The 24,887-nt window shown below is 40.5% G+C and overlaps 3 protein-coding genes across 3 annotated transcripts; 1 reads left to right on the forward strand and 2 right to left on the reverse strand.

Annotated features, from left to right (window-relative positions):
• Window positions 1–1,377: 1,377 nt before the first annotated feature.
• On the reverse strand, window positions 1,378–3,099 carry LOC129107597 (uncharacterized). Its single transcript, XM_054619097.1, has 2 exons — window positions 2,306–3,099; window positions 1,378–1,963 (listed from the first exon to the last, which is right to left on the reverse strand). The coding sequence occupies exons 1-2, from the start codon at window positions 3,097–3,099 to the stop codon at window positions 1,378–1,380; spliced, it is 1,380 nt and encodes a 459-aa protein (XP_054475072.1).
• Window positions 3,100–11,160: 8,061 nt separating this feature from the next.
• ccdc25 (coiled-coil domain containing 25) lies at window positions 11,161–15,091 on the reverse strand. The gene is given in 10 exon segments (XM_054618730.1): window positions 11,161–11,793; window positions 12,196–12,241; window positions 12,476–12,678; window positions 12,890–12,993; window positions 13,272–13,347; window positions 14,259–14,310; window positions 14,464–14,503; window positions 14,690–14,700; window positions 14,702–14,735; window positions 14,913–15,091. Coding segments are annotated over 10 exon segments (621 nt in total). The 5' UTR covers window positions 14,938–15,091; the 3' UTR covers window positions 11,161–11,763.
• Window positions 15,092–15,448: 357 nt separating this feature from the next.
• esco2 (establishment of sister chromatid cohesion N-acetyltransferase 2) lies at window positions 15,449–24,789 on the forward strand. Its single transcript, XM_054618219.1, has 15 exons — window positions 15,449–15,574; window positions 16,437–16,497; window positions 17,173–17,327; window positions 17,519–17,831; window positions 18,009–18,312; window positions 18,652–18,773; window positions 18,935–19,046; window positions 20,050–20,122; window positions 20,267–20,309; window positions 20,681–20,822; window positions 21,202–21,333; window positions 21,909–21,998; window positions 22,273–22,416; window positions 23,123–23,307; window positions 24,073–24,789. The coding sequence occupies exons 2-15, from the start codon at window positions 16,445–16,447 to the stop codon at window positions 24,203–24,205; spliced, it is 2,001 nt and encodes a 666-aa protein (XP_054474194.1). The 5' UTR covers window positions 15,449–15,574; window positions 16,437–16,444; the 3' UTR covers window positions 24,206–24,789.
• Window positions 24,790–24,887: the final 98 nt, after the last annotated feature.

Below are 24,887 nucleotides of genomic sequence, written 5' to 3' on the forward strand. Positions count from 1 at the left end.
ACAGCGTGTGTCGGCAAAAATAGTTGAAAAACAAGCTTTGATGAGCCCATGGTAACCGTCTCCTTTATTAGGAAAGCAGGATATCGAGTGGTTTGCTTTCATTGCTTTATTCCTTGGTTAGGTCAGGGTGACGTCGAGTTAACATTTAGTTATGAGTTAAATTTAAACAACTGGTTACCTTATGAGTATCTCAGAATATGCACGAACATATCAATGTGAAAACTTGAGGCTAGTACTGACCACTTTAGAGCCCCCTACGATGCATTATGACAAATTTACTTTCTAGACGACCAGACAATACTGGCAGCAGACAAACCTTAAGTCTTTCACGTTTAGAGAGTATCGAATGTTCTTTACATGTTGAGACACATGGCATAGACAACATGGGGGATTAGCTCAAATGGTAGAGCGCTCCGATCTTTGAGCCCCACACGCAAGGGAAAAACACAGGAAATAAATACGGGAAAATATAGAACGAGGCAAAAACATACATTTTACCGTGCAGGAAATATTCAGGTGATATCCCCTGCGCGTTATTTGACGTTTCCAATTATGTTCTACAATGTCACCTGTCGTGAGTGGGATTCGATCCAGCGATCTGCGCAACCAGCGATCTGTACATCAATACAATGGTAATACAATTAATCAATACCCCCAATGACTTATGTTTATTTCTGCTTCTGTTAACAATAAAATGTGACTTCAAAGACTTTGAGACAGTATTAGAGTCTTTTTTTAATGATGCCCAGAGTCTTGAATGTTGGTATGATCAGATTTAATGTATAGGAACACAAGATGTAAAATGAACAAGATATTATTATTGGAACAACACAAGATGTAAAATGAACAAGTATTGTAAAATGAACAAGTGTAAACAACACAAGATGTAAAATGAACAAGTATTGTATTGGAACAACACAAGATGTAAAATGAACAAGTATTGTATTGGAACAACACAAGATGTAAAATGAACAAGTATTGTATTGGAACACAAGATGTAAATGAACCAGTATTGTATAGGAACAACACAAGATGTAAAATGAACAAGCATTGTATTGGAACACAAGATGTAAATGAACAAGCATTGTATTGGAACACAAGATGTAAATGAACCAGTATTGTATTGGAACACAAGATGTAAAATGAACAAGTATTCTAAAGGAACACAAGATGTACAATGAACAAGTATTGAGAACACACCAACCCACACATGAACACACACATATGTGTAACCTATGTGTGTGTAACATGATGTAAAATAAACAAGTATTAAAAATGAACACATACTTAAGAAAAAACTGTATGCATACAGGAAACTTTACACTATACACAATATAAACAACTCCCTGCCCAGGGCCCACAGATTCAAAGTTAAGTTTATGTTGCTGCTCTTTGTTCTGCCAACCAATCGTTCAGGGATTTGCCATTTGAGGCACGTGAGCAGAAGGTGGCACTGCCATGACGACTGTGCCCAAAGTCCTTGGTTTTGGGCTGCCCACATTGTCTACAGGTGTTGTAGGTGACCCCTCTAATGTATTTCCTTTTCCCCACTCCACTCTCCTCCTCAAGGGCCCGACGTTGCCTGTTCCTCTTTGTGAACCGGGACACAGGAGCAGCTGGAGCAGGAACAAGTGGAGCTGGGCCTGCACTGGGTGTTGAGGCACAAGCAGGCAACATCCTAGGAGCTGACATGAGCCTTGCGAAGTCTGGTGCAGTGGGGGCAGGTGCGATGGGGCGCTCTCTGGTGGCAGCAGCCGGGCGTCGGCCTGGCCGCAGATCAGGAGCTTGCCCCACCAGATTTGGAGGGAGGACAAATTCATGCTGTGGGCCTGATGTCGGAGGAAGGAGCTGCAGTTGTTCCTTCGGTGGTGGAAGCTGGTCAGGTGCCACAGGAATCAGGTTGGTGGAAGCCACTCCCTGAGAAAGGACACTCATCTCCTGGTTCTTCTGATGCCGTTGAAACCTGAGAGAAGATCATGCGTTAGATATGTATGCATTAGAGAACTATTCAGTCCCTTTAAGGTAAATAATTTATTAAACAGCATTCTGTTGAACTGTGTGTGTGCATGTGTCCATGTGTGGTTGTGTGAGTGGGTGCGCATGTATGAGTGTGTAAGTGTGTATGTGGTGAAGATGTCATACATATAATGGTTTACTTGCACTCTTCAATTGATTCCCAATTGATTTTTATATAACTGTATTTACTGTAACTGTATACCTCTTGTGAAGCACATTGAGTCCGCCTTGTGAATGAATTGCGCTTATAAATAAAATGTAATTGAATTAAATAATGTGCCTGACGTACCATTGAATGAGTGTCCGCTGATTAATCTCAAAGAGCTGGATCTTTGTGCCCTGCATAACCGTAGGACTGTTGAGCACTAGATCCCGGATGTGGTGGTAGTCGCGGAGAATCTTTGACCATCTGGGGGTGGTAACTCCTGCCTTCTTGGTGGTCGTCTTGTGCAAAGTGCACAGTGTTTTACACATGGCCTCAACCAAGCGGCTGGTGGCAGGCCACTGAGCTGGCCCCCCAGGATGTCCTATTAAGCAGCGCTTAACGCTCTCCACACCCGGCGTGACTCCAGACCGCTTGGGAGCCTTAAAACGGCCATGTGTCAGTCGCTCCTGATGACGAGGCTGGTAGTTGACCCGCTTCTTGTCGCAGTCAGGGAGAGCTGTCCACAGCTGGATGACCTGGGTCACCTGCAGTGGAGTGAGGTAAGAGGCCTCACGGAGACCCACCAGGTAAGGGCGGTGTGCTTCTGTCGTGACACCTGCGGCAAACCGGCGCATGAAATGCCAAATGTCAAGGCGCACTTGAAGCCCGTCCCACTCAGCAAACATGGTCTTCGTCCGGCAAGGGCCATGCTGACTGCAGCAGTCTCTGTCCACGTACAGAATTTTTGGTTGTGGCTCGCCTGCCTCCCTGTACCGCTTCATTAGGCCATCTGCCATGGCGTCAAGTGCTTGTCCCTCGCCGGCTGTCATAACGGAGACAAGAACCTGACCGTGCTCGTTCCCCACATTTGTGCACCAAGCAGCTGTACCTGCAGCAGCACCAGACAGCTTCTTGGTGACTTTTTTGGTGGAGTCCATCTTGAGCACAGAGCCAAAGATGGAAGTGATTTTGGCCTTCACCAAATGAAGTCTGGCAAGAACATCCCTGGCATAGACGGCCAACAGCCACTTAGGCTTGGGAAGGTCAGGGAGCTCAGGAGGCTTAGCGAAGGCAGGGGGGTGCACGAGAGAAAGCCTTGTGAAAGGCTCACAAGCCGTCAAGTACTGCAGGACACGTTGCAGCCATTTCTCGCTGTGTTGCTCCTGCAGCTTCTTGTACAGCTGGGTCGAGCTGTTGCCCATGGTCCTCTCCCTCATCATCCGCAGCACCCGGATGTCACACGAGTATCTAAGGAAAGAAGAGTGTAATGTAGACAGCAACACAAACAACACAAATAGAAGCACCTAATAGTTGACATTCATTATTATGAATTACCTGTAGGTCAGCAAAGCTGGAAACTGGCTGCGATGGCCCATGTCCAGCTGTCCTAAGATGTCCTCGGACCAAGCAGGATACTTCTTTGAGCAGCCTTTGCATTCCAGGTACTCAGTGGCAAGGTCATACCACCCGTCGATGTCCAACACCTGGCGAACTGTCTGGTAGAGTCCTGCTGCTGTGAGCTTGTGCTTGCCACAGGCTGGACGAACGCAGACGAGGGGAAACTTAAACATCTTGCGTGGCATCCACAAGAACAGCGGCCGGCCGAAGAAGTGGTCAGGTGAGGCGGGAGGCTGGGTGTGAATGAGTAGGGGCTGAGGAGGATACCACCAAAGTTTCACATTGGGCACCAGCTCTCGCTTGCCGGTTTGTGGGTTTGCTTGGAATAAAGCCCGCCGAATCCATTCCTGCTGGAAACGTGGAAGCTGATCCTTCCAGGGACCGGGAAGATCAGCTGGTGGCTGATGATCATCAAGATCTGGTATGGCTGCTGGAAGGGGATCAGCACAGGACTCTACACGCACAGTCGTTGGAAGAGCTAATAAAGGGGAAATTAAGCAAACAGGCAGCAAAACAATATTAGGTATACATCTTAAATGTAGACATTTTCGATTAAATAACACAAAACATTCTCACAATATTTGCATTTGCGTCACATGCCACACCTGTATTTAGCTGTGCTTCGAATTGGGATACAGCAGATATCAGCTCCTGATCATCATCATCATCCTCATCCTCAAAAGCATCAAAAAGCTGCAGTTTGGTCCTGGGGTTTGCAGGCGTATTCGGAGCTGGAGCTGGTTAAAAGTGAACAAGTCTGTGTAGTCAGGTAAAATGGTAAAGCTATACATGTAGAACTGCTGTAGGGAAAATTCAAAATTCACACTCCTACTCACAGGACTTAACTGGTGCCATCAGCTTTCTTGCCAGCGTGGAGGGAGATAAATGTTTGCCACTCGCCAGCAGCGCTTTCACATTTGATTTTTTCCATGCACCAGTTCCAGAAGCTGCAGGTGGTGGAGCAGGCGATGTGGAGGCTTCAGAGGAAGTGGAGGCTGCAGGTGGAGGTGCAGATGATGTGGAGGCTGCAGGTGGAGGTGCAGAGGTGCTGGAGGCAGACGCACGTCTTTTCAAGACATACGCTCTGAAAAGGGCCATGTTGGTGTTGGGTCGGGCATCTGCCTGAACCAGGTAGTTGATGAGTTTCTGGGCCTTCGATGTTTTGTCCTCATAAACCTCCTTCATGGATTGGCCCTGAAAATCACCAAACTCCACCATCAACCAGCCCTCGTCTCCAGTGTCACGGGCTTTAGCCTGCATCCCCATCTTCCTCTGGAACTTTTTCAATTCCTCTTTCACCTCTCTGATCTGAGAGGCATACTGCAGGAGCAGCTGTTTATTCTCAGACATAGCGTTTGCCTGTGCACTTTCTTTGGAAATGCTCTGCAATAAATACAGAGCATAGCCAAGGTTGTTCTCCATCAACCACCTGAATCTCTGGCCCTGGTACATGCCAAACTGAAGCTGACAGTGCGCCAGTGTCAGAAAGAAATCGTTGGGGTCCCCTCCATTGTTGGCGATGAAATTGCGGGCCTCTGTCATAACCTCCTCTTTGGGTTTAGCGAGTCCAGGCCCTTTTCCCACGCCCTTTGCCTGCTCCGAAGCCGCCATGAAAAGCCTGGTCGACTGTGCCGATTGGCGCCGAAAGTCTGGGTAAGCATACATTTTCTGAAAGAAAATAAGAAATAAGAATTAAAAAATTAAAGCCCTTTTACTTTAAAAATTAAAGTAAAAGATACTTAAAAATGTATAAGAATGGGGCCGTATGTTCCAGGCCGTGTTAACCTTTCTAACCCCCTGTTACTAACCATGTCCCAGGTGTAGTTGGCCAGCCAGTACAGGAGGGGCTTGACCCCGCTCACGAACTGCAGGTGCTTGGCCTTGCTGACCCGCTCCTCGATCAGGAAGAGCACGAAGCTGGCCGGCACGAAGGACAGGGCGTACATCATGTGTGTGTGTACGCTTGTTTATATTGTTGATATTGTGTTATATATATATATCACTGTTTGTTCATTGTTATTGTCTTAATGTATGCACCTTATTCACCAAGCCAAATTCCTGGTTGGTGTAAAACCCCTCTTGGCAATTAAATCCTTTCTGATTCTGAAAGAAAACAAGAAAAAATAACAACAAGCACCTGTATATAACAGAGGTTGCCTCAGGGCAACGGCCTAAATCATTATTTGTCTGTGTGCATTATCTGAAAGATGCACGGGGGTGCGGTAGAAAGGAGGGGAGACAACCTCAAAAACTTTCCGTTCGCAAGCTATCCGATGAAATTTAAATCCCCGCAACGTCTGGGCTTCTTTTGTTGATGTAAGCCTAGGGCCTAGAGGGGGAGCGAGCGAGGTATAAAACTATTTTTCCTATTCGGAACATTGAACCGTCGGAATAGTGGCATGTCGATCTAATGGGAAATATTTCGGAACATTGAGACGTCGGAATTACGGCATGGCACCATTTATTGAACCGTTCTATAAGGAACGGTAATGAACGGTAATGAACCGTTCCTAAACCGACCTCTTTAATGTGCGTCTCGTTTGCACTGTCAACTGCATGTTACAACATGTCCCAGATACTCCAACGGTTCACTACTACTATAAGGAACGGTAATGAACGACGGTCCCATCTAGGAATAATGGGAGACAATGACACCCGAAGTGTGTTGCTTACGTCCAGCCTTCTCCGATATTTAGTTTTGGTTGCCGTCACTGCAGAAAATCCCGCTTCACACAAATAGGATGTCGGAAATGGCAACAGGGTTTTCAGTGCTGTTGTGGCGATCTCAGGGTATTCTGCTGTGACTTTGACTACTCAAGTAGATTTCGAAAGAAGTAATTGTACTTGAGTATAGACTTTCAGTACTCTACCCACCACTGGATAAACAAAACGGAAATAATGTATTTTTTTTTTTTTTTTTTTAATTAAAATAAATAAATAATCTTTCTCTGCGGACCGGTACCAAATGACCCACGGACCGGTACCGGTCCGCGGCCCGGGGTTGGGGACCGCTGGCATAGACAACATGGGGGATTAGCTCAAATGGTAGAGCGCTCGCTTAGCATGCGAGAAGTAGCGGGATCGATGCCCGCATCCTCCAATATTTTTCCTTTATCTCAAGGTTAAACACACTACTATATATATTGCATGATGGGTATGTACTATAAATACATATATATTCATTAATTATGTCTACGTTAGCGTGACTTATTTTGTTTCGATTTTGGTCATTGTAGCATCAGAATTAATGGCTAATGCTGTCTAAAACATTTATTTATTACTCTTGCTTCCTCTGTGTTCAACCATTTCTTATTAAAGATGCAGTTGGGTTGACTACCAATATCAAGGTAGTTCACACAAAAAGAAGGCCCACTTAATTGTCTAATTATTTGTCGATCGAGATCAATGCATTTCCATATGAAGAAGGTTTTAGGTAGAAATACAGTTAAGGGAAAAGTGTAGTTTTTAATTGCAAATGGCAGCACATATAGTCAAACTAGCTAATACTCAAACCGGGGAAAATATATAAATTACTGCTTCAGAATATCTACACTTACGTAGTATAGTTTTTGCGGTTAACACTGCTGGTAACCTCTTTATGGATAGTTGATTTAATGTCATAAAACAATCCTCTTGGTGCTCTGATTCTGATGATCCTGGTTTTAACCATTGGAGGGCAGTAAACTAACATCTTGGCAATTTAAGTAAATTAACAAAATTACAGAAATGAACTCAACAGTTAGTAAGATGACATTGTTAAACAACTTAACATTTCATTATATTTTCGCACATTAACTTTTCAACATGTAACTGGCTGTAACCTTACAACCTCAAGAAGCACAAGGAAGGGAGCCGATCTTTGAGCCCCACACGCAAGGGAAAAACACAGGAAATAAATACGGGAAAATATAGAACGAGGCAAAAACATACATTTTACCGTGCAGGAAATATTCAGGTGATATCCCCTGCGCGTTATTTGACGTTTCCAATTATGTTCTACAATGTCACCTGTCGTGAGTGGGATTCGATCCAGCGATCTGCGCAACCAGCGATCTGTACATCAATACAATGGTAATACAATTAATCAATACCCCCAATGACTTATGTTTATTTCTGCTTCTGTTAACAATAAAATGTGACTTCAAAGACTTTGAGACAGTATTAGAGTCTTTTTTTAATGATGCCCAGAGTCTTGAATGTTGGTATGATCAGATTTAATGTATAGGAACACAAGATGTAAAATGAACAAGTATTTTATAGGAACAACACAAGATGTAAAATGAACAAGTATTGTATTGGAACAACACAAGATGTAAAATGAACAAGTATTGTATTGGAACAACACAAGATGTAAAATGAACAAGTATTGTATTGGAACAACACAAGATGTAAAATGAACAAAATGAACAAGTATTGTATTGGAACAACACAAGATGTAAAATGAACAAGTATTGTATTGGAACAACACAAGATGTAAAATGAACAAGTATTGTATTGGAACAACACAAGATGTAAAATGAACAAGTATTGTATTGGAACACAAGATGTAAATGAACCAGTATTGTATTGGAACACAAGATGTAAATGAACCAAGTATTGTAAACACAAGATGTAAAATGAACAAGTATTCTAAAGGAACACAAGATGTACAATGAACAAGTATTGAGAACACACCAACCCACACATGAACACACACATATGTGTAACCTATGTGTGTGTAACATGATGTAAAATAAACAAGTATTAAAAATGAACACATACTTAAGAAAAAACTGTATGCATACAGGAAACTTTACACTATACACAATATAAACAACTCCCTGCCCAGGGCCCACAGATTCAAAGTTAAGTTTATGTTGCTGCTCTTTGTTCTGCCAACCAATCGTTCAGGGATTTGCCATTTGAGGCACGTGAGCAGAAGGTGGCACTGCCATGACGACTGTGCCCAAAGTCCTTGGTTTTGGGCTGCCCACATTGTCTACAGGTGTTGTAGGTGACCCCTCTAATGTATTTCCTTTTCCCCACTCCACTCTCCTCCTCAAGGGCCCGACGTTGCCTGTTCCTCTTTGTGAACCGGGACACAGGAGCAGCTGGAGCAGGAACAAGTGGAGCTGGGCCTGCACTGGGTGTTGAGGCACAAGCAGGCAACATCCTAGGAGCTGACATGAGCCTTGCGAAGTCTGGTGCAGTGGGGGCAGGTGCGATGGGGCGCTCTCTGGTGGCAGCAGCCGGGCGTCGGCCTGGCCGCAGATCAGGAGCTTGCCCCACCAGATTTGGAGGGAGGACAAATTCATGCTGTGGGCCTGATGTCGGAGGAAGGAGCTGCAGTTGTTCCTTCGGTGGTGGAAGCTGGTCAGGTGCCACAGGAATCAGGTTGGTGGAAGCCACTCCCTGAGAAAGGACACTCATCTCCTGGTTCTTCTGATGCCGTTGAAACCTGAGAGAAGATCATGCGTTAGATATGTATGCATTAGAGAACTATTCAGTCCCTTTAAGGTAAATAATTTATTAAACAGCATTCTGTTGAACTGTGTGTGTGCATGTGTCCATGTGTGGTTGTGTGAGTGGGTGCGCATGTATGAGTGTGTAAGTGTGTATGTGGTGAAGATGTCATACATATAATGGTTTACTTGCACTCTTCAATTGATTTGCACTTTGATTGCAAATTGAGTGCAATTGATTTGCACTTTGTAAAAAAAAAGTAAGCCCAAAGTAAGAAACGTGATTGGCTCATTTTGGGCTTACTTTGGGCTTACTTTCCAAAAGGAAGAACGTGATTGGCTCATTTTGGGCTTACTTTGGGCTTACTTTCCAAAAGGAAGAACGTGATTGGCTCATTTTGGGCTTACTTTGGGCTTACTTTGGGCTGACTTTGGCGGAACAGGCAGAACATAGCAAGCGCAAAGCGCAAGCGAGAAGTAGCGGGATCGATGCCCGCATCCTCCAATATTTTTCCTTTATCTCAAGGTTAAACACACTACTATATATATTGCATGATGGGTATGTACTATAAATACATATATATTCATTCATTATGTCTACGTTAGCGTGACTTATTTTGTTTCGATTGGTCATTGTAGCATCAGAATTAATGGCTAATGCTGTCTAAAACATTTATTTATTACTCTTGCTTCCTCTGTGTTCAACCATTTCTTATTAAAGATGCAGTTGGGTTGACTACCAATATCAAGGTAGTTCACACAAAAAGAAGGCCCACTTAATTGTCTAATTATTTGTCGATCGAGATCAATGCATTTCCATATGAAGAAGGTTTTAGGTAGAAATACAGTTAAGAGAAAAGTGTAGTTTTTAATTGCAAATGGCAGCACATATAGTCAAACTAGCTAATACTCAAACCGGGGAAAATATATAAATTACTGCTTCAGAATATCTACACTTACGTAGTATAGTTTTTGCGGTTAACACTGCTGGTAACCTCTTTATGGATAGTTGATTTAATGTCATAAAACAATCCTCTTGGTGCTCTGATTCTGATGATCCTGGTTTTAACCATTGGAGGGCAGTAAACTAACATCTTGGCAATTTAAGTAAATTAACAAAATTACAGAAATGAACTCAACAGTTAGTAAGATGACATTGTTAAACAACTTAACATTTCATTATATTTTCGCACATTAACTTTTCAACATGTAACTGGCTGTAACCTTACAACCTCAAGAAGCACATCTGCTCCTCATTTGGTAGACAGCAGGTCCTCCACAAGGATACTTGTTCCATCAGTCAAACAAACACACCTGTGCCTTTATATAAAAGGTGGGTAACCACATCAGCATTGTAGACCTTCAGATTCTCAGTCTATGGTGTAGATGTGTTGATGTTGCCACCTACAGGAGAAAAAAATGCTGCTGTAATTGTAAAACCTGCAGGAAAACTGAGCAGTTCAGTGCAAAATGTAGGAATTTTGTTAACTACAGAACTACTGGGAATATGACGTTAGTGTCAAAATTGCAGCATGTGTCCTCCCCTGGCTGCAGACAGCAAACATGAATCCACACACATACACATATATACATATATATATATATACTGTATATATATATATATATACATATACATACATATATATATAAACATATATATACACACACACACACATCATCTGCAGGTCTGAAGTGATGCTGCTGGTACATTTCTCATCTATTTGTGGCGCAGCTGGAACTGCTACTGCAGGTTTAGTATTGAACATGTGAACAATGCAGTTCTATTTGACAAAACAAATAAAATGTACTCAAGGTCCACTTACTTGCTTTCAACTTATCTTCTATTTGATCACGAGAGATGTTTTCAAAAGCTTTGGAAAATCTACTTTTTTAGAGAGTTTAAAAAGAAAACAATGAACTGTTATGTCCTGCTGTCTAACATAAGGCTCTTAACATTTGAAAAATGATATATTATTTAACTATTTCAATAATCTATTCATCTTTCTTTTGTTGCAAAATGCCAAAAATGTGATGGTTCTACCTTTTCAAATATGAGGATTTTCTGCTTTGCTGTCTTTGTGTAAACTTACTGTTATGTATTTGGGTTTAGACAGGTAGTTGGACAGAATAAGCATAAGACTAGACACAAGTGTTTTTTCAAAATAATTTTTTAGATGCAGCCCTTAATTTGTAATCTTTCAGGACATCAGTGGCGTCATACACAAGATGGTTCTGCAGTTGGATGATTGAGGCTTCGACTGGTTTATGGTGCGGTTCAAAAGAATATTATGTCAATGAATAACTATAACTGTTAGTCGAATACATTGAATTGCATTGAATAAAATCTGACATGCAGAGAAATAACACATAAAGAAAGTGAACAGAATAGTTTGCAGGGTTATAAAAACAACCATACACTAGTTTTATCATAAATCAACATCAGTGATCAGTTCTGCTATTTGAGTGTTTTTCCCCATAATTATGCTCAGCATTCTTGTTGTCCTGTGTAGCTTCTACAGTTCCATCCCTTGGTTTAGGCAGTTTCTGCACCAATCAGCATGTGGAATAAATCCCTGGCGCTGTCCCTCATTGACTCAGGTTCTGCTCCAAGTGTCCAAAAGCAAAAAAGGTATCCATTTGTCTTTGTTTTTCTTTCAATGTCATTGCAGAGTTGCAGCAAGCAGAGGGAGCAGGGGAGCATCCTGACAGCAGGTCTGAGTGATGGAGGCGGTTCTGTCTGCTTAAGGCCAGGTCTTCACCTTTTCACATGAAGTCGTCTGAATCATTACCATCCTGCAAAGGAAAGGTAGTGAAGCACAAGTTTATGTGGTGAACAAAACCAGAGCTGCTATCAAATACTTTTCTTTTACTTGATGAATTGGAGTGACCCCACTGTGACTTCTCCGTTTAATCTCATAACTTTTTAAATCAAACTTCATCCATGACCTAAACTTTTTTTTTCTTTTGTGCTTCATTCAGGCTGTTAATCTAAATAATTGTGAGCTTTGTGTGTCTTTTCATTAGACACTAAAACCTTCACATTTCATAGTAGGAAAATACATTGTGGTACTTCAGTGACCCATTTGTGAATATCCCGAATATTGAAAATAATTCTACAAAACAAGTAGCAGAAGCACTGACGTTTCCTTTCTGTCAATCCCTAAACAAAACATGGATTCATAGATTTGTCCTCACCTCATTGGTCGTCATATTTTCACTCTTCATCAGTGAGGTGTAGCTCCTGGAGAGAGAAACCAAAACATTGATAAATGTACAGAGGATTTAATAAAAACTCCAATATGCAGTACAGTTTTAAGCTATTGGTTTCAGTAACAGCATGATTTTGACATTAATTTAAATACTTTATTAAACTACTTGGCAATACTGAGGTATTTTCTTTTTTTTTTTTTTTTTTAAATTCAATCCAACTTTACTAGAATGTCATAGGAAAAAAAACAACTAGAAAAAAAATTACTTGAGATCATCCAATTCTTTTTTCCTCTTCTGCTCCTCTTTCTCCTTCTTCTTCTGGTCTTGGAGCTGAGCTTTCTTCTCGTTCCTCTCCTCTTGGTCTCTCGATTCTTTCTCTGCCGCCAGGTCGGGGAAGCGTTCGTCTTTTGTTTTCTCCAGGCGGTTTACGATCTCATTGACCTTCTTCTCCACTGCCACAATCTTCACCTGGGAAACACAGTGCAAGCATGACACACCTTAAACTGGTGAGTCGGTGGTGATAACAGACTCATGATGTAGAATACAAGAAGAAAACAATGTGTTATGCATCACCATCACCATATTACATCACAGTGAAAATGACTCTAAGTAGAATCTTTGTTTTAGACACAGTTTTCCAGAGTCAGATTGTTTTTCATTTCAGTGCTGGTCTACTGACCTCTTTCTGTCGAAAGAAGCCGATCTGTCCTACGTCCATGTCTCCGGTTTTCTTCAGGTTGGCCCACGGTGTGTAAACCACTTTGATGTTGTTCATCTTACAGCCTGAACGAATACAACAGTTTAAATTAACATCAATAGAAATATACATGTTTCACTAACAAAAAAAAACAGCAGAAAAAAAAGCTTTGACAGGATGATTTTTGAGTGAAGTTGTCAACATGCAGCTTTAAGAAAGAACTGTTTTGTTTAATACAATCATAAGTCATGCCCTCTGATCAGCTGTGATAATTAAGGCTCTTATTCTAAAAACCCATTGGTCGTGACTAATACCTGATGCCAATCATCAAAAGACATGACATTATCAGAAAGCAGATATTTACCTTGAATGCTGTTGTTTTTCACCAGCTGTGCACAGTCTATCAGCACCTCAGGGGGAATATCATCTATTGTCTGACCCTAGAAAACACAGAGCGATCAGCAGTGCATGGCATTAGTATCCTACAACAGTGTCTGAAACCCCGGACCCATCAGACAAGCTTCTTAACTTAAATCTGGCTACCCCGACCTCTTTAAGTAGTGATAGGCCAGCTACGCAGGGTGTACAAACCTTCCACAAAGTGTGGCGTTTTTCCCCCATTTATATGATTCATTGTATCTTAACACTCTCTAGGACGACAGGCTTTGACCCGCCATCAAGTGTGGCTAATATGAACAGATGTAAATACTTTTATCTCTAGACTAGTCCAACCGCATATCTTACAAACTAGTTTGTTTCAAGCATACCCGAGTCTTAAGGGTTTCATACCATTTGATTCTACACTGCATATGCCCAGTGCACAAGTCAACACATAGAAATGCACTTTTTTTTTATTTTTTTTATTCAATTTTAAAAAAAGGGAATTTTACATTGTAGTTTTAGTGCTCAAAGTTACAAAACAAAACAAAAAACAACTTTAATAAACAAGATCTGGCACCCTGAAATCCCTGGAAATGTCTGCTATATTCAAGGGCTAAAGTACAATTTAAATCAACTTGAGCATGATAGTTTTCTCATGTTTGCTGTTTTGCACAAGGCTTTATGTAAATTCACCAAAGATAAAGATAGATCACATAAGTTTGTCAAATAGCCAATCCTAAAAAGTGTGCCCAACGCGGCCTGTGTATTTCAAGATCTACCAGCCATTCAATAGATAAAAATTGTTTTCTTGGCTAGTGAGAGAAGCAAATTTAGCAGCCACTTGCATATTTTACCAGCATTTGGCTGGTGCTTATTTTAAACCCTGAACTTAATACTGTAACATCAGGACTCAACACATGATCGTGTACTTAACATTATGGATTTAAGGTTAATTGTGTTGACTCTTTACCTTTGGAAGTCTCAGATAAACGTGAGCCGAAGACAGTTTGTCCACATGAAACCTGGGCGTGGAAAAACGAGATTAATTTATGTTATTCATATTTCTGTTAATTGTGCTAACAGAATATTCATTACAAGACTATTAATACTAGATATTAAGTGACATCAGTTAGGCAATTTAAATGTGGACACTGAAAAATACAAGTGACTCTCACCAGATGTCTTCAGGCCATCCATACTTTATCAGATCCTCATCTGCAAAATCAATCTCAAGAAGTTAGAGGTGATGTGGCATTATGTGTGGCACATTACAAATATAAGTTCAACAATCCATAATCAGAGTGACAATACAAGACGAAGGTTAAATGTATAGCATCAAGTGTGTGATAAGGATGTATGTGTGTGTGTGTGTGTGTGTGTGTGTGATCGAACAATACTTACTTTCATATTTGTTTTCCCATGTAGATAGTGTGGTGAGGGTTCACCACTGAGAGAGAAACGATACATCGTTAGTTACTGGATGAAGCAGCAATACAAGCTGGCAAGAAACACGTAAAAAAAACCCAGACAGAGTCACATTAAATGAGAAATGCAAAAAGTATTGGCTGAGCAGGCTACTAGCTAATGTTGCTGCTAACTATGATACATCCTTAACGTTACTCACCGGCACTTGTGAAGTAAAACACCATTTTACGTGAATTAAACTCGCCACTAAAATATAAATATCAAGTGTATATAGTTTGAAAGCTAATGCAGCTAATTATCAACACAAATAAAAGTGATCATCTGCGTTCCGCCTGATGGTTGCGGTTGTCACTTTTCGCGTGTGCAGGTTGACCTGGGAAGTTGTTAGCTAGCGGCGTCAAGCTACTGAGAGCTAGCAGCTACTAGTCAGGAAGTACCCACTTTTCTTTTTTCAAAATAAAAGCTGGACATTCCAACACTTTGCGACTGTCCCTGTGAATTAATTATAAAGTTGATTTGAAAAGACACAACTTTTGTATAACTGCACTCAATATACATTTTAATAAAATAAATGTAAATAAGTATAGCAATAGCTGTGCATACATACGTGATTTACTTTCAGTGAAGAGTTATTTTTTATTTTGAAGGCAAGGACCAGACCCATCCGCACTTTTACTGTTGTAACTTGATTAAAGAAATATGATTGCGTGTTTCCGTTTCCTGTCTGATTTTTTTTACAGACTGGCGCGCGCTGTTCAAACGGATTCAAAACAGTGAGAAGAAACGCGGCAGAAAAAGCAGAGGATCAAACTTTATACCGACATTTATTGTTTTATATACAGCACGACAGAAACGTGTTTGGTAAGATGTCATATACATGTTTCATGGTTATGTTTTGGGTGTTTGATGCTGTGCTTGCTTCTCCTAAATGTTGTATTTACGTAACGTTAAAAGTGAGTAACCTTATGTTAACTTACCCGTCAAACAACTGTATGCTGTTTAGAAGTAATGTGTTTTTTTGGCTTTAAACAAAGACAAACGTGGAAACAAACAGGTGAAATGTGATCAATATCGACACGTTTTGTTGTATTCGCTCATCATCCCGCCAATTATCCCCTCATCTCCACTTTCCGCTGTTAAAAAAGCGCGTTATTAGCTGACATAATATGTAAACACTAACTTTCATGTCGAGATAAACTAACATTTGTGCACAAACATGATGAAATACGGTGTCGTTGTTGGTTTGACGTTGGATTGAGAACACAGATTAATACCCACATCTAGTTATCTGGTGACGGTAGTGACCCAGTAACCCCGCCGGAGTAGTTTACGGTACCGGTCCTCCATAGGCTCCGTGCACGTTTAGATTATGTTGAGAATATGTCAATTTAAACACAAACAATAACCATAATATGCATTTCAGTCAGACCTCATACTACTACCAGTAGGAAGCGTTGTGGGACTGCTTATTGTGGCTGTTATTGTTTAAAATACAGGATATTTGACTTTCACGTGACATAATAAGGATTACGTTATCCAACAATAACATTGTGGGAAATTGTTTTTTTTTTACCCCAAAAGTAAGTTAACGTTACTCAAACAAAACAACCCTTTTTTGTTGTTGCAGCCCTTGCACTTTTTTTTCCCAGAGTGTTAACAGGCCTATTGGTATGAATTATAAGTTAGAGAAGACCTGCTAATGTTACTGTGTTTTTGTGTGTAGGGAGGAAAATGATACCCACTGCTACCAGGAAGAGGAAGCTCTCCTCGCTGGACTCTGACAGGTGAGTTGTGAACAAATTGGGCTTCAGCTTTTTTTAAGAGCTGTTCACTGGCCACTATTCTCTCTAAAGGTACTGTACTGATACATTCATATGAAACAACAATATGGACCAGGTAACAATTACCAAAGACACTTTGAATAATTATTTACTTTGATAAGATAGTTCTTGATTTAAGTCAAAAGTTTGCCAAGTTCTCCAACTCTTAGTAAAGGTTTCTACAGCTGCCTGTTCTTGTGTTTGGCTTATTTTGTTAAATGAAACAACATCACTTTGGTGTTGGGATCCAAACTCTGGTGTCATACACTTCGATTGGAAATTCTCAAAATATTCTTAGGCCAAATAACGGTAAACATTTGTATTTATACAGTATATGATATACTGTATATCCTCATGTGTTCAATGCATTTGTGTCACATTTTGGCAGGTTATTTTTCTTAATTATTCAGAAATTCTGTCATTTTTCTCTTTCTATCTATATATATCTTTTAAAGTATTATTTGCATTGGTTGTCAATATATTTGTATCACCATCTATAGAGCTATGCTTTATTTTTGTTGGTTCTACAATTTAACTATGCACTACATAGGGAATTTTCTTTAAAAAAAAGAGATGGGGAAACAGTGTGAGTGTTTGTCATCTCTCATTTTGACCAATCTTTTGTTACTTTAACTCCAGCCACCCGGCCAAGAACAGGGTGAGGGAGGATGTGTCCCCCGTGAAGAGGAGCTCCCCCAGAAAGCCACCACAGTCTCCGACCAGGAAGAAGCCAGTTGGGCGCCCGAAGAAGGAGAACTGTACCTCCCCACAGAAATCCCCAAGAAGAGCAGCAGGTAGGCTGGACTAGTGACAGAAATTGTTTAGGTAGTCATTTTGGGTCAGCAGATGTGACTCTTTAAGTCTAAAGTAATGCATTCAAATAGCAGAGTTAGGATGTTCTGCAAAATAACTCTTCTTCACTTTTTCCACACACGTTCTGTCACACACATCTAATCTTTATCTGTTTTTTCACCATTTTTGCTAGGCTCTCCAGCCAAATCACCTCGTAAATCTCCATTCAAACCTTCCATGGTTACAAGTTCCTTCTATGGCCTGAAGAAACCCGTATATCTTACTCCACTAGAGAGGAAGGCAATAAAGGACTCTCGGCCTTCTCCTCCTCCTCCTCTTCTTCTTCCTTCCCCTCCTTCCCAGGAGAAAAAGAAAAAGAAGAGGAATGTTAAAGGAGGCAGCAAGCAGAGAAAGGTGGCTGCAGTATCTAGTAATGTGAGGAACACGGGTACCATAGGCAATGCGATCTCTTTAAAGATGATCAAACTACCCAAACTCAACAGCAGGTTTGTTCCCATATAAATCACAGTTTTAGCTGTTTTGTTGTTGCTCCTGCAGCCTTTTTGACACCATGTTGTAGTTTCTTGGACATCATATGTGTTTCTATGTTCCCAACATAAGCATAATTATAAAATATAATTATAATTTTGTTTTTGCAATCACTGCTTCATTTATTTCAACAGTGTCGCTGCTAAACCAGCGTCCAGCACAATCGCTTCTTCCGCTAGCAGCACTAAGCCAGCAGAGTCCAGGAAAGCAACCACCATCGCTTTCAGCAGCCTGAAGCCCAAACCGAAGATCTTTGTCGGAGCTGCTTTCTTCGGTACAGGGAAGAAACGGACGTCCATGTACAAGAAATCTGCACCAAAATCTTCATCCAGGCCAGCTTCAGTTCCAAAAAGCAAAACCGTCTTGCTGCAGACAAAAAGTGAGAAATCAAAGCCACCTGCTCCGTTGATGAACCAACAACAGAAACACCCTGAAAAGGTGAGGGGAGCCATTATACATATATATATATATATATATATATATATATATATGTATCTAATCTGCAGACAAGAGACTGACTTTAAAGGGTCCTCATTGGGATGTAGAGGATGCTTTGATTTTAGTCTATTGGCTTGTCCTAATATTGTTTTAACTGATGCATGTCATGCCACAATGACTAACATTAATGGTTGATCTGAGGAATGTACAAGTTAAGATGCAAATTGCAATCAGAAAGTCGCTTACCACAGCTCTTGCAGTGATTGTTCTTCAGATTTTTGCCAGGAGCAAAAAATGTCAAGTTGATGGGTTTTGTTTTGTCCTGGTTAATGCCCACAGACGGATGTCCAGCCGGTGGAGACAGAAGAGAACCAGCCGAGCGCCAAGCAAAGAACAAAGTTTGATCCGTCAGACTGGATGGTGCCTGTTTACGAAGAGCCTGAAACTCCACAGCCATTCAGGTGGTTTAGTGTATAAAAGTTTGGCTGCCCCCAAATGTTTTAGCAATGCACCATATTTAATTTGACCCGTTGAAATGTTTGGGTTTCCTGTATACAAATGTGCAGCTATACTTGGAAATGCATCGTTTCGGATCATCAATAACTTCATCTTTCTCCTTCAGGTCCCCTAAGATGTTGTCAGAGAAATATGGGATTACCAAGGAGCTGATGATTGTGTTATCAAGGACACCAACAGGAAGTCCTGCATCCACGGCTGTATCTCTCAGCCCTCAGGTACAGCAGAAATATACACACACGCTCATAGATACAGTTGTACAGGATTTTTTTTTCTGGTCCTTCGTATGTTTAACAGCTCAATTATTTCACTTCAGTATACCATAGCTTTACTTTTAGCTGCAGTTCTTAGTCATCACTAGGCATTTGCGACTGACCATGGGGTGATTACAGATGGGATCACATCATACACTAATGAATCACTTTTTTCTTTTGAATTATATTAACCATTGCTTCTCAAAGTCGGCTGCACTTAATCGGCAAGCTTCCTTTTCAGATTTTAAGAAATGTATTCGGTCATATACTATTATTATTATTATTATTATTATTATTATCCAACTCTCAAAAAGGATCATAACACATTTGAAACCATCACAAATCTTAAACCTTTGCAGGCAAAACAAGCCATCAAGCACGTCAACCTTAGCAACCGAACCAAACATGCTAATCACTTACGAAGCACTCCGTTATCGAAACATTGCACCTTACACTTTCGCACTCTTCCTTACATAACTGCTGCAGAGAGAATTGTGGGTCAGAATAGCCAGGAAAGCACGCTGGCTTGTATACTGCAAAATGCGACCAGATGCAGTAGTACATCCTGGTATTTTTTAGCATACTGCGTTTGAAATACTATGTATTGGGACATACCAAATCTTTTGGCATGCTAAATAGTATGGTAGTATGGGTATTTGAACGCACAGCATATTTGACTTTGTTTGTAGAAGATGTTGTGACTATACTACATGGATGTCGTAATGATTTTACACAATTTTTGCATCTAGTTTGCTTTTCCCATTTGGAAACCAACCACCATTTGTTAAGTTAAGACAGATCTCAAAAAGTTAGCCTGAGTATGCTGAGCTCGCTTTGTAGTACAGGTTCCAGTACACATGGGAACCTTGATAATGGTGATAACCTGAAATTATTCAGAAACCTTAATATTCTAGATCTTTGAGTTTTTGCTGCTACTGTTCATAATTTTTAACTCTACTTCCTCCAGGATGGTGGCTCTGAACCAATGTTTGACATGAGTGAGATAAGTCCCACCAGTGCTGCTGCCAGCCCACCTAAAGGTACACAGACAAACACTGTTGTCTGTGCATTATCCCAGTTTATCATCTGAAGCTGAAAATCACAGAGACTTTTTCAGTTTGAAATATAAATCTTGAAAGCGCTATTTTAAATATGTATTTTTTTTATTTTTTTTTTCTCCACAGAATCTTCAGCAATGTATCCCATCTTTGGCTCTGCCTCAAAGAGGTGAGATAGTCTGTTTTGTCATCAACCGTTAAAATAGCACAAAACAGGAAATTTGGTACTGTGTTAACCGGCATAAAAAGAGGTAAAACTTTGAGGTTCTGGCCTAAGAAGATGGAAACATTTCTTCAAACATGTTAACTCTCTTCAGTAAAGTAAAAATTAGGTAAGATGAGAAGCAAGAACTGTTAGAAAGAGAAGTTAAGGAGACACTAAGAAGTTAATGAATTATAAATAGCTGCAGGTGTCAGCTTTTATGTTTTTGTGTTTCATTGCTTCTGTCACTATGAATGCCACAGCAGTCCTTTTAATGCCATGTGTTTTGCATTAACCCACTAACACTACAGTGCGTTATCCTATCGGCTGTCTTGTAGGTTAAAGAGTCCAGCTCTGCGGCCACCAGTGTCTTGCAGCACGCCCTCCGGCCAGATAACGCCCCTTCAAACTACTTCTTCACTCAAAGAGCGACCTGTTCGCAGGAGGAAAGAGAAACAGGATGATGACCAGTATATTATCGTACGTTAATGTTTATATTCTCAGCTGTGCCAGGTGGATCACTACATTTTGGAAAATACTTGATCCTAAAACATTTTTGACGTCTGGTGCAGATACCTTGTATTCAAGCTCGCTAATTGCCCCTTCGCTAAGCCGACTCCCCACTGCTTCACTATAATTGGCCAGAGTGAAGGGTAGATATTTTTTTTTTGTTTAAAAATTAATGATTTAATGCCAACTACAATATATATGCAAAATGTAGGTTGGAAGGAGAAGCAATTAGGAATTAATTGGTATACCAGGTGTGGGTTGTTGTTGTTGGTTTACATGCGTCTATTTCCCTTATTTTATTTGACCTCCGTGTGTTGACTGCATCTTTCGGTGTATTTTCCCCGATCAGGACGCCGGTCAGAAGCAGTTTGGCGCGACGACCTGCAGCTCATGTGGAATGGTTTACAGCGCAGACAACCCAGAGGACCACTTCCAACACACCCAGTTCCACCAGCGCTTCCTCGACTCCATCAAATTTGTGGTAAAACTTCTGTCCTCCGATCTCGCTGGATTGCGTTCTCTAGTAGCGAGACGATAGTTTTATGCAACCAGCATAGTAAATAACAACTCAGTACATTTATATCTATGTATTCATTTGTTGTATTTTGTTAGTAAAGCAATATTTAAGTCAAGCCATATGTTGAATTACACGTTAAAGAATCCCAGTCAGTTCCACACAGTGAGGCATACAGCTTTTAATTAAACACTGGTATCAATTATTGGAACTGAAAAAGTCAGATTGTTTGAAACGATATGAAGGGCAAGTCATTCTTTACATTCCAATATACCTGTATACTAATCCTGATTTAAACAGTGCTGTCGTGTCTCTTATGAGGGTGCTACTTCCTTATCTAACTTGTGCTATTTACTCTCCCTTCAGTATCTTTCCTGTTTGCAACCTAAATGATAAAGCAGCTTGTTCTTATTCAAAGTGGTTTAGTATTTTTCAGAGATCTTCTGCCAAAGCCGCTGGCATGAGTTTGAGTCACGGGGAGGTGAGTTTGTTGGGAGTTGTTGGCTTGTAACAGCAACTTCTTCTCTCTGATGTGTTTCCAGGGCTGGAAGAAAGAGCGTGTGGTGGCCGAGTTCTGGGATGGAAAAATCCTCCTAGTCATGCCAGATGATCCCAAATACGCCATTAAAAAGGTGTGGGTTTGCACTTTAGCTGGTTTCTCACAGTGTGTGTTTGCTGTAAAGTGTGTCTCCACTTCAATCTGTAAAAATCACAGTTTAGCTTGCTGGAAACTTTAAGTCAAACATGACACTGTTCCAAACTTTTTGTTCACTTTAAATGTGGTTTGAGTGAAACGAGACACTGGTAGATGGTATTAATGTCCTTTGATCTTTCACAAGTGTACAGACTTGATTTTTCATGTTTGATTTTCATACATTCTTCCTCACTATACGTGTTTGTTTTCAGGCTGATGACGTGCGGTGTGTAGCGGACAATGAGTTGGGTTTCCAGCAGGTGACCCTGAGCAGACCCACACAGGCCAAAACCTACCTCTTCATCAACACAGAGCGCATGGTGGTGGGCTGCCTCGTCGCCGAATCCATACGTCAGGTACGGCTGGAGAAGTGTGTGTGTGTGTGCGTGCTGGCAGATCCAGTCCAGTTCCAAGTCTTTTTTCATTTGTCCATGAAGACCTTTGTACAGCGGGTCCCAACATTTTTGGAAAATGTCCCCCAGGTTGCGACAACCAAAAAGTTATCCAGTTATTTACATGGAGAGAAAATCAATTTAATAGAAGAAATGTAAATGTGAAAAAACTATTTGTGGTTAGGAATCACCGCCTAGTCTAATATAGACCAGAAAACCATTTGGTTAATATTATATTGGAATCTGCCTGGGTGACAGCACTAACTACCTCCAGTTTTTTGGGTGAAGCTGCCGAAAGACAAACAAAACAAACTCAGAAAACCCGGTTTATATGAAGTCCCCTGCATAACTGTTGCAAAAGAAAATAGCAGGGTTGAGCAAAATAATTTGAAACAGCTAATAAACAAATAATACATAAATTAAATGAATGGAAATAATCTAATGTAATTGAAATGGTGTGAGTTTTGCGAACTATTTGCTTTTTTTGTCCTTTTTTGTATCCTATTTATACCCTTTTCCCCTCCATTAATTGTCAGCTTATGCCATTGGGGCTTGTAGGTGTTGTGACTGTTGCACATAAACCCTTTACGTCGTTTGTAAATTGTGCTCGTTGGGCGCCTAACTGATGCTGATGTGTCTCGTGTTGACGATCATCCACTTGTCCCTGAAGGCTTACAGAGTCCTCGAGCAGCCGGACCAACACAAAGACATGACGAAAGACGACTTCATGGAGCGACACCGGGCCTGGTGCTGCTCCACCGTCCCACAACAAGCTCTGTGTGGGATCAGTCGCATCTGGGTCTTCAGTCTGGCCAGACGACAGGGCATCGCTACACGCATGCTGGACACCGTCAGGTACAATGTCACGCTCAAAGATCTTACTCTCTTCAGTTACTATAACACTACTTTTTTCCAGATTGTTTTCCACTTTAATTTGAGTGTGAAAAAATAAAATCATAATAATGCATGCAAAACATTACTAATAAACTGTTATTAAATAGGAGATCCGTGTGTAAAAATCAAAGCTGGATCAAATGGATGTTTACAGTAGACCGCTAGGGTTTAAAAGCAGGCATTCGTTTCCTTTTGTAAATTAATTTAACTATCCTATGTGGCTCCTTTGGAAAAAATGTAATGATGTTGCTGTCTCCCAAAATCTCAACAATTAAACTAGTAACTGCAATGGTGTAACCAATATAAAACTGTAGAGTGTCTGTAATAAGACTTACTTATAATAACAGCAGCAATCAAGTAATGTGACTAATAATAATAATCGAAAGTCGGCTCACAGCAGGAGGCACGACTACGGTCCAGGTACCACAACGTGGAATAGTGAGAACCATGGAAAGGTCACCTTGATTCTCATTTATCTCAAATTGCAAGCATGACACAGTCAATTCCCTAAACTTTGCAATAGCAAGATATTAATACATAAAGTCTCCTTTGAAAAAAAATGAATGATGTTGCCAAAATCGGGGCTCAACAACTACTTTAGCATAGCCATATAATATACTGGGTAATTGCCTACACATGAAAAAACTCAAATATTGTTGGGTCAGAGCCATTTAATTTTTTTGCTTTTTTCACAATAATAACGTCTTCCTTGTTTTCTTTCTTTAGGAGCACCTTCATGTACGGCAGCCATCTAACCAAGCAAGAAATCGCTTTCTCTGACCCGACGCCTGATGGGAAACTGTTTGCAACAAAGTACTCCAACACGCCAACCTTCCTTGTTTACAACTTCGTTGCATGAAGTAGATACACGGATTAAAGGTGCTTTACTGTGTTAACTGACTCGTTGAATTATAAGTACTGCATATTAACAGATCTTCAGGCAATTGTTAAATTGACTTTCATATGCAAGGCAATAACTGTTCAGGTTTTTATTATGTGGACTATACGTTAGTTTGCATTAATGTGTGTATAAGCTTCAGTTTTATAGCTATAATACATTCTGTGTTCAGGATTAAGTAGAGTTTTTAAAGGTTCATTATACAGCTGTTATCGATCAGTATTTATACGCTGTAAGTTACTGTTGAATGTAGTGTTTATTGGCAGTGCTTTCTACTCAGATGTTTATATTCTGCTTAATAAGGAGCTTGAAACCGCCATGGCTGAAGATTTTTGCAAAGGTACTAAAGTCTCCTTTTTGATACAAATTTCATTTATATGTTCAGATTGTTCTTTTTTCTAGACAGGGAAATATGTTTATACACCTTTTGGAAGTTGGGTGCCGTTATTGTTCCTTTTGTAAATACACTCATTGCCTTTTGCTTTATGATACTAAACATGTTTCTTGAAAATGTTTCAGACTTTGGAGTATCATCTGTTTATCTGCAAATAAAAATCAAATTATTTCAACATTTTGGTAGCTGTTTATTCCCCCTTCTTTCCAAGAGTTATGAGAAGATTAATACTTCTGATCTGTAACTATG

This window comes from Anoplopoma fimbria, chromosome 18, assembly GCF_027596085.1.
Source record: "Anoplopoma fimbria isolate UVic2021 breed Golden Eagle Sablefish chromosome 18, Afim_UVic_2022, whole genome shotgun sequence".
Taxonomy (NCBI): Eukaryota; Metazoa; Chordata; class Actinopteri; order Perciformes; family Anoplopomatidae; genus Anoplopoma; species Anoplopoma fimbria.

Bases quoted from the DNA above. Each gene is read 5' to 3' on its own strand.
- LOC129107597 (XM_054619097.1), bottom strand. From the start codon at position 3,099: ATGGACTCCACCAAAAAAGTCACCAAGAAGCTGTCTGGTGCTGCTGCA. The intron at 1,964-2,305 runs GTACGTCAGGCA...ATCTTCTCTCAG, and splicing joins CAGCGGACACTCATTCAATG to GTTTCAACGGCATCAGAAGA.
- esco2 (XM_054618219.1), top strand. From the start codon at position 16,445: ATGATACCCACTGCTACCAGGAAGAGGAAGCTCTCCTCGCTGGACTCT. The intron at 20,310-20,680 runs GTGAGATAGTCT...GCTGTCTTGTAG, and splicing joins TTTGGCTCTGCCTCAAAGAG to GTTAAAGAGTCCAGCTCTGC. The intron at 20,823-21,201 runs GTACGTTAATGT...TTCCCCGATCAG, and splicing joins ATGATGACCAGTATATTATC to GACGCCGGTCAGAAGCAGTT.